This window comes from Dendrobium catenatum, unplaced genomic scaffold, assembly GCF_001605985.2.
Source record: "Dendrobium catenatum unplaced genomic scaffold, ASM160598v2 fragScaff_scaffold_1339, whole genome shotgun sequence".
In the NCBI taxonomy this organism is placed as follows: domain Eukaryota; kingdom Viridiplantae; phylum Streptophyta; class Magnoliopsida; order Asparagales; family Orchidaceae; genus Dendrobium; species Dendrobium catenatum.
Window position 1 is genome coordinate 339369 of NW_021319801.1, and position 14860 is coordinate 354228.

Sequence of the window (14860 nt, forward strand, 5' to 3'; positions counted from 1 at the left end):
AAGATCCAGGGTATCTTTGATGATTATTGTGGTTGGATTGGGCAACGAATCAACCGGGGCAAGTCGGCTATTCTTTTCAACAAGAGGTGCCCCTGGTGGAAATGCAGGAGAATCTCTCGGCTGATGGGATTCACCATGGTCTATTATTTGGAGTACCTTGGCTTGTCGTTGGTCATGAGGAAGTTGATTGCTTCGGATTTTGCGGGGCTGCTGCGAAAGGCTGCGGATAAGGTCAATGTGTGGGGGAGAAGGCACCTCTCCTTGGCAGGCCGGGCGACGCTTATTCGTTCCGCTCTTCTCTGCATACCTATGTACTATATGACGCTGACTAATGTTCCGAGACGGGTGCTGGCGGAGGTGGACCGAATTGGGAGACGTTTTATGTGGTGGAAAGATGGGAATAGATGGGGGCTGCACTATGTCGCCTGGAATGACCTTTGTCGGCCGATATCTCAGGGCGGGCTGGGTTTTCACTCGACGGAGGTATGGCAAGCCCCTCTACGTGCTCGGTTGGCTTGGCAGTTTATTAAGGAGCCGGACAAGTGGCTGCACTGTATCCTTATTGCAAAGTATGGGGATGACCTCGAGAGGAACATTACAGCTAGAAATGTTTTGGTGACATGGAGGATTCTGCGGGATGGGGCTGCGGCTTTGCGGCCTTTGCTTCGGTGGAGGATTGGTGATGGGCAACGCATTAGTATTCTCTGGGATGTCTGGATTCTTGATAGACGCCCGGCGGAATGTCCGTGCTTTGAGAACCTTGCTGGACTGGAGGATTGGAGTGTCAGTTGCTTCCTGGATGATGCACTTCAGTGGAGGCAGGAGCTGCTTGTTGAGACTTTTGGGGATGCGATGGCTGGTAGAATTTCCTTGATTGCCACTAATCTGGAGCGGGGGACGGATATGCCTGAACTTATCAACTCCCTATGCTCCCAAACCATCACTGCTATGGCATATCAGGCGGCTATTGGGGTCCGTGATTACCAGTTTGGGTGGCTAAAGAAGCTGCGGCTACACCCGCGGAGAGAACTTATTTTGGTGGAGGCTCTTGAGGGATGCTCTCCCCACTAATTTGTGGCTGTTTCGCCGGGGTTTGACTGATAATCCCGAATGCCCGTGGGGATGCAAGGAGGTTGAAAACCTTGACCATTGTTGCCTTCATTGTTCCATGGTCAAGCGGGTCTTTGATTGTTTAGCCAAGTGGGGATTTACGGTCCCCGCCCCTACCTCTTTATGTGAACTTGTGGATTTATTGCAAAGGGCGGCGGCAGGCAACCCCATTATGGGTAGAATCTTTTGTTATGTGGTGTATCAAGCCTGGAGAGCCTGAAACTCTATGAAGCACGGCCGGCCGTTCGGGACTCCCTCTATCTTGGCTGCTACGGTGCTTGCGGCCCTTCTGAAGATGCTCTCGTCGCCTCCTTTGGAGCAATGGTGTACCAATCAGCCCGTGGGGCTGCCTTCTCACAAGTTATGGTGCCCCCCCCCCCCTCTAAATTGGCTAAAGATCAACTTTGATGGGTCTTTGCTTCCGTCGAACCGTGCTGGACTGGGCATTGTTGTCCAGGATCATGAGGTGAAGATGGTGGTTGCTGCCGGCTACCAAATTGAGCAGTGGGATGCTAACCGGACGGAATTGCTTGCGGCTCAGGCTGGACGGCTGGTTCTTGAAGAGTGGATGCTCGACTTGGATGGGATTATCGTTGAGGGTGACTCCCTCAATGCTATTAAGTGGCTTCAAAGTTTGTGCAGCCCCCTCTGTGCTGCTCACCGCCTGGAGGAGGCGCCGGATGTCTCCTTCTTCTGCAGCTTTAAGCAGACTATGTTCCAACATATTGATAGACAAAGCAACCGGCCGGCGGATTTTTGCGCTCATCTTGCCCTTCTTGGAGACTTTATTTGGAAGGATATTAATAGTAGTGTGATCCCCTTAGCTTTTGTTTCCTTGCTAAGGGAGGATAGTGATAGAGCTTAGTCTTTGCTTTTTTGTAGCTTGTATCCTGTTTTCTTTGCTTTATGAATGCAATATGCACTTTTCAAGGTACCCAAAATCTTTGCCAGAACCCAAAAACTTTGGAGGCTCTTCATTTGTTCTATCTTCTTTCTCTCACTAGAGTGGTTTTAGAGAGAGAAGCTCTAGGATGGCTAGAGGGGGTGGCCTTAGGTCACCTCCTCCAAATGGGGGGTTTGGTGGTAGAGGCATCGGCAAGAAGGAGGGACGAGTTGGGAATCGGTAGCAGGTGCTCGCCGATGAGGAGGCCGGCAGTGGTGAGCAGGCGGCTGCAGCGGCTAGGGGCGGAATACCGTACAGGACTAATGGCTTGGGCCGGCACTTGGCCGAACCTAGCAAGGAGGCTGTTCCCCTTGGTGCTCGGGAAGAAAAGGGCAAGAAAACCTCGGCCACCGCTCGGCCGGGCAAGGAGAATGCCCAAGGAGAGGGCAAGGTGGCTGCGGCCAAGGAGACGGGGGCTACTCCCATGGATGTGGCGGTGGCTACAAGATTTACCCCTCATAAAGGGAAGTTTGAGCTAGGTGTTTCTTCCCCCCTTTCTAAGCCTTTGGCGGTGAGGGAGCTCATCATGAGCACCATTGGGATGTCTCATCCGGCGTCCAAGGCTTGCGACTTTGGCAATGCTCAAGGGGTTGGCTCCGTCTGCATAGGGGAAGACGGGGAGTGTAGCTCTGGTGGTGCTTCACCCCGGGCTAGCAGCTATGGTATGGAGGATGAGCATCGGGAGGAGTCCGATCGAGGGGTTTCAGCTGGGGCAGTGAGATGGAAGATGGCGAGGGCAGCAGCCCTCGGGATAGTGCTGGAATGGCCACGGGATCCGACCTTGGAGAGGATTCCGATCGGGAGACAGCAGCAGCCATCGACATGGAGGAATCCGGGGAGGCGTCTGGTCACCAATCGGAGATGGAAGATATGGAGGCCACTCATACTGAGGCCCAGCTTAATGCTCTTGAGGCGGCGGTGTGCCCAGCCGTCCGGGCAAGCAACTCATGGGCAGACTGCAAGGAGCTGCAGGAAAATCCCATTTTCGATCACAATGTCAATGGTAAGGCACAGCTTTTACAGGATAGTTACAGCATGAATGTGGACAATGCCACTAGTTCTAGGTGTGACCCTCCTCAAGTTTCAACCACCACCACCACCAAAGCTGCAGATTCATGCACTCAAGCTGTTTGTGGAAATGCCCCCAAGGAACCGCAAGCCATGACTGGCCAAGCTGCTGCTGTGGGCAAAGGCCCTGGCCACTTGGGAGGAACGACCAGCAATCCCTTTGCGTGGAACAAGGTCCAGCTTGTGACCATCTCCAAATTGAACAAGGAATCCTTTCTTGGCAAATATAGCAAGTCGATTGATCCCAAGATTGAAGCAGTTCATAGCAATATTGCTCGGCTTGACCGTGCGATTGTGGCCAAGGTCATGGGGCGACGGATCGCCTTTCCCTACCTCCTCACCGAACTCAAGAAGCGATGGTTCCACTTTGGTGAGTTCGAAATTGTTACTATCGCCCCCAACTCTTTTATTTGTGTGTTTGAAAGCTTGGAGGCAAGGGATGCAGTGCTCTCAGGAGGGCCATGGATTGTGGGAGGCAATATCATTGGCATGGATCGATGGTCCCCATCGGCTACCCCAAACTCGCTACATGGCCTTCACTCTCCAATATGGATTAGGCTACCTCAGCTGCCCCTTATGTATTGGGATATTAGCAACATTACTCGCATAGCCAACATGCTCGGTGACCCGTTGTGGATGGACTCCCACACTAGCACATGGGGATGTTTATCTTTTGCCCGCATTTGTGTCAGAATTGATCTTTTGCAACAGTTAATGCCGGGGGTGGGGATTAATGGCATCCATGGTCGCTTCTTCCAAAGAGTGGAATATGAAGGCCTGACGAATTTTTGCTTTGACTGTGGCTTCATTAGCCATGCCAAGGGAAGTTGTCCTACTAAACCACCAAGACACAACCCGCCCCCTATTCCCACACAAGTGCCTCGCCAGGATGCAGCTCAACCCGAGGGCTTCAATGGGAACGGCCACCCCTCCAGCCCTACCTCTCAGGCTCGGGACAATGCCTCTAATCGTGTGGATCTTGATAACAATTCCTATGGGGCTTGGAACTTGGTCACCCGCAAGCAAAACGGCAAGAAAAGACAAGCTGTCGTGCAGCAACCGACGGAACCAGAGCAGCAAACCGAGACTGGCCAGCCAGCCCGAGCGACTAAGGAGCAACTTAAGCGCATGGAAGACATCTCAGAGCGTATTATCAGCCCAAGCTATCAACATGCGAATGATCATAACATTGTTTTCAGTGCCGAACGTATGACACCCGACCCCTCCTCTTTGGAGGTTAATCTTACCAAGCGCCAGCATAAGGCTTCCAAGTCATACATGGAGAAGCAGTTGTTGCAGTTGGGACCTATTGCCACCCTCCCCCGCAAGAGGAGGAAGAATCTTCTAGATGACACTGGCGGGGACTTTGTCCCCTTTGAGGAACAATGATGCTCTTCCTTTTTGCTTGTCCTTGGATGCTAAGGGTGCTCAAACTATGTCTGGTGCAATGGGATATCTCTCAGCCTTCGGGCTGTTTTAAACTCTTTATAGGTATCTCCCCCCGCTGAAGTGGTTCTCTAAGCACGATTAGCATTTCTTGGGCAAGCTATTGGGGGGGGGGGCCTCATTGGGACTCAAAGGGGCTTATCCTTGCTTTAGTTGCTTTACTTTCTGTCTATCATACATGTATGGTTTTATTCATAGCTTTAGACCTTCCCACGTTTGTTTTTTGTCTTGGGAAGGAAGATAGTTTTTCCATACTTGTCATGTACTTTTTCTTTACTTAATCAATGCAAATGCAACTTTTTAAGGAACCCAAAAACTTTTTTGGGGAGGCTCTTCATTTATTCTATCTTCTTTCTCTCACTAGAGTGGTTTTAGAGAGAGAAGCTCTAGGATGGCTAGAAGGGGTGGCCTTAGGTCACCTCCAAATGGGGGGTTTGGTGGTAGAGGCGGCGGCAAGAAGGAGGGAAGAGTTGGGAATCCATGGCAAGTGCTCGCCGACGAGGAGGCCGGCAGTGGTGAGCTGGCGGCTGCAGTGGCTAGGGGCGGTTTACCGTCCAGGACTCATGTTTCGGGCCGGCCTTTGGCCAAGCCTAGCAAGGGGGCTTCACCCTTGGTACTCGGGAAGAGCAAGGCAAGAAGTTCTCGGCCACTAGTCGGCCGGGCAAGGAAAATGCCCAGGGAGATGGCAAGGCGACTGCGCCTAAGGGGACGGGGGCTGCTCCCAAGGCTGAGGTGGCGGCTACCAGATTTACTCCCCAAGGGGGAAAGTTTGAGCTCGGCATCTCATCCCCCCTTTCCAAGCCTTTGGCGGTTAGGGAGCTCATCATGAGCACTATTGGGATATCTCCTCCAGCGACCATGGCTAGCGGTTTTTCCCAAGCTCAAGGGGCTTGCTCATGCCGTGGGATGGAAGATGGGGAGTGCAGCTCGGGTAAGGCTTCACCCTGTGCTAGCAGCTGTGGGATGGAGGATGAGAATCGGGAGGAGTCCGATTGGGAAGATTTGGCGGGCAGCGCTATGGAAGATTGCGGGGGGAGCAGCCCTCGGGATAGTGCCTATTCGGCCATGGGATCGTACGCTGGGGCGAGTTCGGACCGTGAGGAGGAAGCAGCCAGCGACATGGAGGCTTCGGGTGATGACTCCGATCATCAAGTAGAGATGGAGGATTTCATGGCTGTTCAAGCTCAGACCCAGCTGGAAGCTTTAGAATCAGTTGTTTGCCCAGCTGGTCGGGATGGCAGCTCATGGGCAGATTGTGCCGAACTGCAGGACAACCCAGTTTTTTATCATGCTACGGGTGATCTTGGGAGTTCGCAGTTGATGGACTGCAGGAATGATGTGGACAATGGTGGTAGTGCTAGGTGTGAGCCCCCTCATGGTACAAACATCTCCCCATCTAGTGCTATAAATTCCTGCACACAAGGTGCTCGGGCTAATGCCCCCAAGGACCTGAATGGCTTGCCAAGCCAAACCGCAGCCGCAAGCAAGGAGCCCGGCCGTATGGGGGGCACGGCTGCTAACCCATTTGCTTGGAACAAGGTTCAATTAGTTCCAATATCCAAAATGTGTAAAGAATCCTTCTTGGGTAAGGATGGCTAGTCGATGGATCCCGAAGTCGAAGCAGTTCACAATAATATCACTAGACTTGATCGAGCTATCGTGGCCAAGGTTATGGGGCGTCGCATCGCTTACCCCTACCTCCTAACCGAGCTCAAGAAGAGATGGTTTCACTTGGGTGAGTTTGAAATAGTTATAATTGCCCCCAACTCTTTTATTTGTGTGTTTGAAAGCTTGGAGGCTAGAGATGCCGTGCTATCGGGGGGGGGCCATGGATTATTGGAGGCAACATTATTGGCATGGACAGGTGGTCCCCATCGGCTACTCCCAATTCGCTTCATGGGCTACATTCTCCAATATGGATCCGGCTCCCCCAATTACCCTTAATGTACTGGGACATCAACAACATCACTCGCATTGCCAACATGCTTGGCGATCCTTTGTGGATGAACTCCCACACTAGTTCATGGGGGCGGTCTTCATTTGCCCGAATCTATGTTAGGATCGATTTATCACAGCAATTAATGCCGGGCGTATGGATAAATGGAATTCATGGGTGTTTCTTCCAACGGGTTGAATATGAAGGCCTGACGAACTTTTGCTTCGACTGTGGCTTCATTGGCCACGTTAAGGGAAGCTGCACCTCTAAGCTTCCGAAGCAAACACCGTCCCCCCCTGAAGTACAAGCTCCCCGTCAACATGCAGCCCCACCCGAGAGCCACCATGAGACCGTCCACCCCCCCAGCTCGGGTGCTCCTGCTCGGGACAAGTCCCCTAGCCCTATGGAGCCGGAGGATCAATCCTACGGAGCTTGGAACTTGGTTACCCGCAAACGAAATGGCAAGAAGAAGCTTTCCAATGTGCAACAAGCTACGGATCAAGTGCAGCGAGTCGAGACTTGTCCGCCGGCCCAGAACTCTCAGGAGCAGCTCAAGCAAATGGAAGACATCTCGGATAGGATTGTCAAACCGACCAGCCACCATGTCAGGAACCACAGAATTGTTTTCAGTGCTGATAGGACAGCTCAAGATAATGCCTCCCCTGAGGTTAATCTTTCCAAACGACAGCACAAAGCATCTAAAGCTTACTTGGAGAAACAGCTGCTTCAATTGGGACCGATAGCCACCCTCCCCCGCAAGAGGAGGAAGAACTTACAAGATGACACTGGCGGGGACTTTGTCCCCATTGAGGAACAGTGATGCTCTTCCCTTTTGCTTGTCCTTGGATGCTAAGGGTGCTCACACTATGTCTGGCACAATGGGATATCTCTCAGCCTCCGGGCTGTTTTAAACTCTTTATAGGTATCTCCCCCCGCTGGAATGGTTAAACCCTTTATAGGTATCTCCCCCCGCTGGAGTGGTTCTCTGATCATCATTAGTACTTCATGGGCAAGTGTTTGGGAGGGGCCTCCTTGTGACTCAAAGGGGCTTATCCTTGCTTTAGTTGCTTTACTTTTTGTCTATCATACATATATGGTTTTCTTCATAGCTTTAGACCTTCCCACTTTTGTTTTTTGTCTTGGGAAGGCAGATAGTTTTTCCATACTTGTCATGTACTTTTTCTTTACTTAATCAATGCACATGCAACTTTTCAAGGAACCCAAAATCTTTGGCATTTTGGCCCTCCCCCTCTTTGTCTTAGGGGAGTTTGCCGTGTGGTTTCTTTTTTTTTTTTTCTGTAATTGTTTTTTTGTTGCTTAAATACAATTTATAATTCAAGGAACCCAAAATCTTTGGGGACGCTTTGTCATTTTTGCCCTCTTCCTTCTCTCTCTTGTGTGCTTTAGTGTGAGAAACTCTGCGATGGGTAGGGGGGATGGCCTCAGGCTCCTCCCTCTCAGGGGGTGGCGCGTGGCTCTATGGTGTTGGATCCGGATGGGGATGTCCCTTCCCCTCTGGTCTCCGTTCAGGCTGTGGCTTCTCGCCCTGGTGTGGTGGTGCGTTCGGGTACTGCCCCACCTTTTGGTGGTTTGTCTGTCCTTCCCAGTGGCTCGCGGTTACCTCCTATGGCTCCTGCCCGTTCGGCTACCTCTCGAGGGGATTTCCTTTCTAGCCCTTCCCCTACTTACCGGCCAGCCCCCTCTAGGGCTGATGGCTCTACTTCCGCCTCTCCTTTGGCTGCTAACCTGGTCCCTGGGTGGGTGCTCCCCCCTCCGATCCGGTTTTCCTCCATTGAATCCCCTGATTCGTTCATGCTTTCCGACGGAGTTGTTTCACTGGACATCCTTTCGGCTCAGGCTCATGTAAACCACTTTGAATCTGCTTTGATTGGTTGCTTGCTTGGAAGGAGAGTTCCGTTTGCAGTTGTTCATTTTGAACTATACCGTCGGTGGAAAACAGCTGGCCTCACTGACGTTTCGCCACTTGGGCAAGATTGCTTCCTCTGTCGGTTTCACTCCAAATCTACTCGTGATTCTGTCCTTCTCGGTGGACCGTGGTTTGTAGCTGGCCATATCACTGGCATTCAGCAGTGGTCTCCTGCGTTTAACCCGGCTTCGTCTCGTAATTTCTCATCTCTGGTGTGGCTTCGTTTCCCACAGTTGCCGCTGGAATACTGGGACGAGGTCAATTTAACGCGCATGGTGTCGGTGGTGGGAGAACCATTATTTCTGGACGGCCAAACAAGGGACCTCCAACGTTGTTCCTATACGAGGGTCTGTGTTCGCATCCAGCTTGACCATCGGCTTCCGACGGGCGTGTGGGCTCTGGGTCTGAATGGCCATTTTTTTCAACCAATACACTACGAGGGTATCCCCCTTATTTGCAAGAATTGCGGCGGTATCGGCCATCGGATTGCTGATTGCTCTTCTGTTGGCCGGGCTTCTTCGAATACTCAGGCCATTGCTACTTCGACTCTTCCCCATGCAGCGAAGCCCTCTGCTCTTGCTGGTCTTGATTCAGGCATGTCTCCTATCTCTACGACTGTGCCCCCTCTATCCGCCTCACCGGAATCTCCATTGGATATCGGCTAGACTGTGCTTCATCGTAGGAGGAACCGCTCTCGGTGTTCGGATGTGACGGCCCGGGCCAAGTCACATCTGCCCCCTATCCTGCCTCGTCTCGTCCCTGCCGATGCCGCGGTCTGTACCCCTGTGCCTCCCTCTCCCTGCCCGCCCCCTGGGGACTGCTTTTAACCCCCTACGCCTATCCCTGCGTTTGACGCGACCTCACCTCCCCCTAGTGGGAGTGATGTCATGATTGAAGATCCCCATTCTGCGCCCCTTCCCCCTCCGAGTTGTGTTTTGGTGGGACCCTTAGAGGCTTCCCCTATCCATCCTCCCCCTCCTGCTGCGGATCTCTCTCCTGTTCCTCTTATTCCAGTGGATTATGGGGTCTTATCCGAGCTGTCCTTTCCTCCCCCTAGGCCCTTGCCGCCTCCTTCTCAGGGGGGCCCAGCACCTAAGCGGAAAAGGGCGCACGGCTCCCATTCCCGTCATTCTCACTATTCTCCTCTGCCGCCACCCCCTAGCTTCTACTTCTTCTGACTCTGTCCTTGCCCCCTCCCTCTCTCCGCCTTTGATCTCGGCTGCTTCCCTCTCTGTTTCTCCCGGCGGCCGGGTCGCGTCCCCTGTGATGGAACCATGACCTCTGTCCTTTGTTGGAATTGTCGGGGTGCCCGCAAGAAGGAGGCGGGGAATTATCTTGGCCAGCTTATTGGCGAATTTCATTTGAGTTTTATTGCCTTGTTGGAAACTAAGGTCGAGTCTATGTCTCGTAAAGATATTGACAAGATTGTAGGGTGTGCGTGGGATTTTCACCTTCAACCCTCTGAAGGCAAATATGGTGGAATCCTGCTTATTTGGAAATGGGCTTGTGTTTCCTTTGAACCTCTCCTCTCTTCTAAACAGTGTGTGGCTGGCCGGGTGCAATTCTCTGATCTCCCCTGCTGGAATATTGCCGTGGTGTATGCTGATAAGTATTTGCACGTCCGTAGGTCTCTTTGGGAAGGGATCAATTCCTGTCGGGATGCTGAGCTCCCTCTTATTGCCATTGGGGACTTTAACTGTATCCTCTCCCAAGACGATAAAAGGGGGAGGGGGGGGGGGCTTTTAGACCGTCCACTGCCTCTATGGATATGGAGGAATTTATGCGTTCTAATGACTTGGTTGACCCAGGCTTTTTGGGGCCCAAGTTTACTTGGAGTAATAACAAGGTTGGTACCAATAAGATTTGGGCTCGCCTTTATAGATGTCTTGTCTCCTCCTCCCTTCTGGATGAGCATCAGGAGCTGTAGGTTCGCCACCTGTTGCGGTTGGTGTCTGATCACCGTCCTCTGCTTTGCTCCCTTACTCCGCTTACTCGCTTGCGGCGAGCGGAATGGATTCGATTTGAGGATATGTGGCTCTCCTATCCTGCTGCGGGGCGTATCTTCACTAAATGTTGGAACTGGGTTCCGTCTTGAGGCCCAGCTGAGGCGCTCCAGGCTAAAAGTCGTCGCGCTCTTTAGAAACTTTTTTTCTGGAGCCGAAATAAAATCCAAGGGCTCCATCAGCTTCAACGCTCTCTCGAGCTAGACATTGCGGCTCTCCAATTAGCTGATTGTTCGCCGGATGGACTCTCTCCTGAGCAAGAGGTGGACCTGCTTCGTAAAGTTAGAGAGCTCAATTGTACACTTGCGCGTTTAACCTCGTGGTGGCAACAGCGCGCCAAGGTTCGGTGGTTGGAGGAAGGGGATGCCAATACCCATTATTTTCACTCTGTTGCTTCCTCCCGCTGTCGGGGGAATCATATTCGTGAGATGACTGATGAGGAGGGCGCTGTCTCGAAGGACAGCTCGGCTATCCTTGCCATCCTCACCCATTTCTTTTCCCGTAAGTGGCAGGCGGCACCTATCTCTGTGGATGGGTGGCCATGTCTTCATGATAAAGTGGAGGCCCTCCGGAGAGTGTCTACTCTTCTGGCTGCTGATATTTCTGAGGAGGAAATTCATGTTGCCACTTTCAGTATGGGCAGGAACCGCTCCCCGGGGTTGGACGGGATCACAGCTTCTTTCTACAAAGCGTTTTGGCCCATTGTTGGTCAGCAGGTGGTTGCTGCCTGTTTGGACTATTTGAAGACCGGGGTCATGCAAGCTGACTGGAAAGATACTCTTGTTGTCCTTCTTCCAAAGGTGCCTAATCCTACTGCTCCCAACAAGCTGCGGCCTATCAGTCTTTGCCAAACGATCTATAAGTTGGTGGCCAAAACTCTTGTCAATCGACTTAAGAGCATTCTTCCGGATATTACACTACAGGAAAATTTCCTACGCCGTTTTTTCCGGCGGCTCGAAAGCCGCCGGAAAACCGCCGGAAAATTAAAAAACCGCCGGAAATTGCTCAAATTCCGCCGGAAAAAGCCGCCGGAAGTGGGTGATTTTCCTGTAGTGTTATTTCGGAGGAATAAGCTGCCTTTATTTCTGGTCGGTCCATTTCGGGGCATTGTCTGTTTGGGTTGGAGGTTATCAACAAATTCCGAACTTCCACCTCGGTTCCGGGACTTATGGCCCTCAAAATTGATAAAGAACAAGCCTATGACCGCATGAGTTGGGACACTCTCAATGCTGTCCTCAGGCTTATGGGCTTCCTGCCACGTTTCGCTAACTGGGTGGTCCGCTGTGTTGAGCTGCCTCGCTTTGCCCTTCTTGTCAATGGACAACGGTCATCCTGGATCTCGGCTGGCTGTGGGTTCCGGCAGGGATGCCCGCTCTCGCCTTACCTTTATATTCTTTGTTCGGAACTTCTCTCGTTGGCTATGCGGCATCACGCCCCCCACCTTGGGGTGTCTCTTTGCCCTTCTGGTAGGCCCATTTCCCATCTTCTTTATGCTGACGATGTGCTTTTCTTTTCAGAAGCTTCAATTTCCAACCTCAAGCTTCTCTCGCAAATCCTGCATAAGTACTGTTCGTGGACGGGGCAGATGCTTAACACTGAAAAATCTTTAATTCTCTTTGGAAAAAGTACCCCGTATTGGAAGAGGACCAGGCTGCCTAAGATGGCGGGGTTCCGGAGAGTGGACCAGTTTGAATACCTGGGCATCCCTCTCAAAATGTCCAAGTCCACCTCTGCTGACTTTGCCAAAGTTATTCAAAAAGCGTCTGCCAAGACCCTTTCTTGGGGAAACCGGCACCTATCCCTTGCGGGCAGGACTACTCTTATTAATGCGGCTCTTCTTCCCATCTCGATCTATTATACATCCCATTCGGTTATCCCACGTGGTGTGCTTAATACGATCGAGAAACTGGCCCGCAGTTTTCTTTGGGACAAAAGCCCGGATGCTCGGGGGTTACACTATCTGGCCTGGGATGAGCTGTGCAAGCCTAAGAGTTCCGGGGGTTTGGGTTTTTATGCGGTCGGGAATTAGACTGGTCCTCTCCGGGCCCGGCTAGCGTGGAGCTTCATCAATGATCCTGACACTCTTCTTAATCGAAGCCTCCGTGAGAAGTATGGCCCCTCTCCGTGGGATGCTACTCTTGCAAAGACCGATTCGCCGGCATGGAAATTGATTTGTGATGGGGCTCATACACTTCAACGCTGTATCCGCTAGCGTGTTGGTCCTGGTACCGATATCAACCTCTTCCTCCATACTTGGATTGAGGATCAGCCTCTCCATTTATGGTCGATGTACTTCAGTACGGACCTACCTGAGGATGCTACTGTCAGTTTTTTTCTCACTGAGGATGGCGAGTGGGACGCCGTGCTGGTGTTTCAGTTCTTTGGTCAGGATTTGGCTCTTTGAATTCTGGCTCTCCCTATTCTCCCTCCTACTATTCCTGACTCGGCTGAGCTTATTTGTCGCCCACTGGGACAAACGATCACGTCCATGGCCTATGCTCAACTTTTCCCGGCTGAGCCGGATCCGGTTATGACCATCTACCGCTTCCGTCTTCATCCTCGGGAGAAGCTTTTCTGGTGGCGCATATACAAAAATATCCTTCCCACTAATGACTGGCTGCGTTCCCAGAGGATTCCGGCGGACCCTCTATGCCCGTGGGGCTGTGACATGGTGGAAGACTTACATCATGTGACTGCTCGGTGCCTAACTCTTCGCAACACTTTGCAAATTCTGTCTTCGTGGGGGATCAGTCTCCCAACGTTCAATTCTCTGACTGAACTGCTGATGGCCTTCCGCGCTTTTCAGAAATAGGATGGGGCTTGGCCTTTTTTTTACTGCTATGCGGTTTACCAATGCTGGCGCGGTCGTAATGCCAAAAAACACGGCCGCTCGCATGGCACTCCTACCTCCATGGCGGCTGCTATTTTTGGCGCCATCCCCTCCATTAAGCCGGCTTCCTCTTCGGGGCACTGGGACACTTTTTAGTCTTCTGGACTGTTTCAACCGCTCTCGTGGTTTCCCCCCGACCCCTCCATAGTGGATTAAGGTTAATTTGGACGGCGCTCTCCCTCAGTCGGGGGCTGGGGGGCTGGGGCTTATATTTCGCAATTCGGCTGGGTCTCCTCTTAACGCTTGTGGTTGGCCTTTCCAGCATTGGGACAGCAATACTGTGGAGCTGGAGGCCATCCAGCACATTCACTTAGCTTTAGAAGATTGGATGTTTGACTGTGCTGGCCTTATTATTGAAGGTGATAACAGTGGTGTTATTCGTCTTCTGCATGATTTCCAGAATCGCAGCAGATGGCAGGGTCATTAGGAACTGGGCGATTCTCTCAACTGGCTACGTCTTTTTCACCAGGTTACCTTTTTGCATATCCCGAGGGAATACATCCGTGCTGCCCATTTCTTTGCGGCTTGGGCAATCGCTACTTCTTTCTCTTGGAACTTCACTTCTGATAGAAGCTCCGTTCCTGTCGAGCTTTTGGCTATTTTAGATGAGGACGTTGGGCCTCCTGTAATATTTTAATACTTTCTCTTGTGTAATACAAGTTATTTTCAAGGAACCCAAAATTTTTGGCCCGGAACCCAAAAACTTTGAGGTTCTTCATTTCTTGCCGATTGTTTCTCTCACTAGAGTGCTTTAGTGTGAGAAGGTCTAGGGTATGGCTGGGGGGGACAGGCGGTCTCCTACCTGCTCTAGCAGGGGCGGTGGTGAAGGATCAGGCGGTGGCAGTGAACGGGATAGGCGGCGGTCGGGCATTGGGTCCGGCGGTGGTAAAAGGTACGTGGAGGTGAAATCGCCGGGTAAGGCGGGGTCGGCCAAGCAGGGCGGCAAGAATGTCTCGGGCGGGAGAGCAGCTGTGGAGGCGTCGACGGGTGGAGCCAAGGGTGGCCCGGTTTCGGGTGATGCCTTGGCTGGAGCTGTGCGCTGCGGCAAGACTGCCGCAGAGCTGGGAGCAAGCCAGGGGACCGCATGCAGCGGGGCGGCTTATGCCAAGCAGATGGTGTGGGATGGGCTTGGCTCCGTCGCTGCTAGAGGCGAAGGGCGAGACCCTGGCCGGTTCACCCCTGAAGCACGGAAAGGCTGCATGGCTAAGGTGCTTGATGCGATGCAAATGGAAGAGATGCAAGTCTCAGCCAATCCTATTTTTGAGGATGCTGCTATGGAATTTGAGTAAGCCCTTGAAAGGGTTTCGGCTGCTGCAAGTGTGGAGGCAGCAGCGGCTGCTCGGAGGGTTGCCGCTTTCCAAACGCCAGTGGTGGGTTCGGAACCAAAGGCGGGGGATGATGTGGATATGGATTCCACCAAAATTATGGCTGGAAGTGAACTGGGGGCGAGCCCGATTTTAGGTGTGAACCTCCCTAGTCCAGCGGGTGCCGATGTCAAAGAAACCGGACAGTGCACGCAAGATGTTTGCGGAAATGC

The 14860-nt window shown here is 52.3% G+C and overlaps 1 protein-coding gene across 1 annotated transcript; it reads left to right on the plus strand.

Annotated features, from left to right (window-relative positions):
• Positions 1–14096: 14096 nt before the first annotated feature.
• LOC110114716 (keratin, type II cytoskeletal 2 epidermal-like) lies at positions 14097–14612 on the plus strand. Its single transcript, XM_020847689.1, has one exon. The coding sequence runs from the start codon at positions 14097–14099 to the stop codon at positions 14610–14612; it is 516 nt and encodes a 171-aa protein (XP_020703348.1).
• The last annotated feature ends 248 nt before the right edge of the window (positions 14613–14860 follow it).

Excerpts from the sequence above, each read along its gene's own strand:
- LOC110114716 (XM_020847689.1), top strand. The coding sequence starts at position 14,097 with ATGGCTGGGGGGGACAGGCGGTCTCCTACCTGCTCTAGCAGGGGCGGT.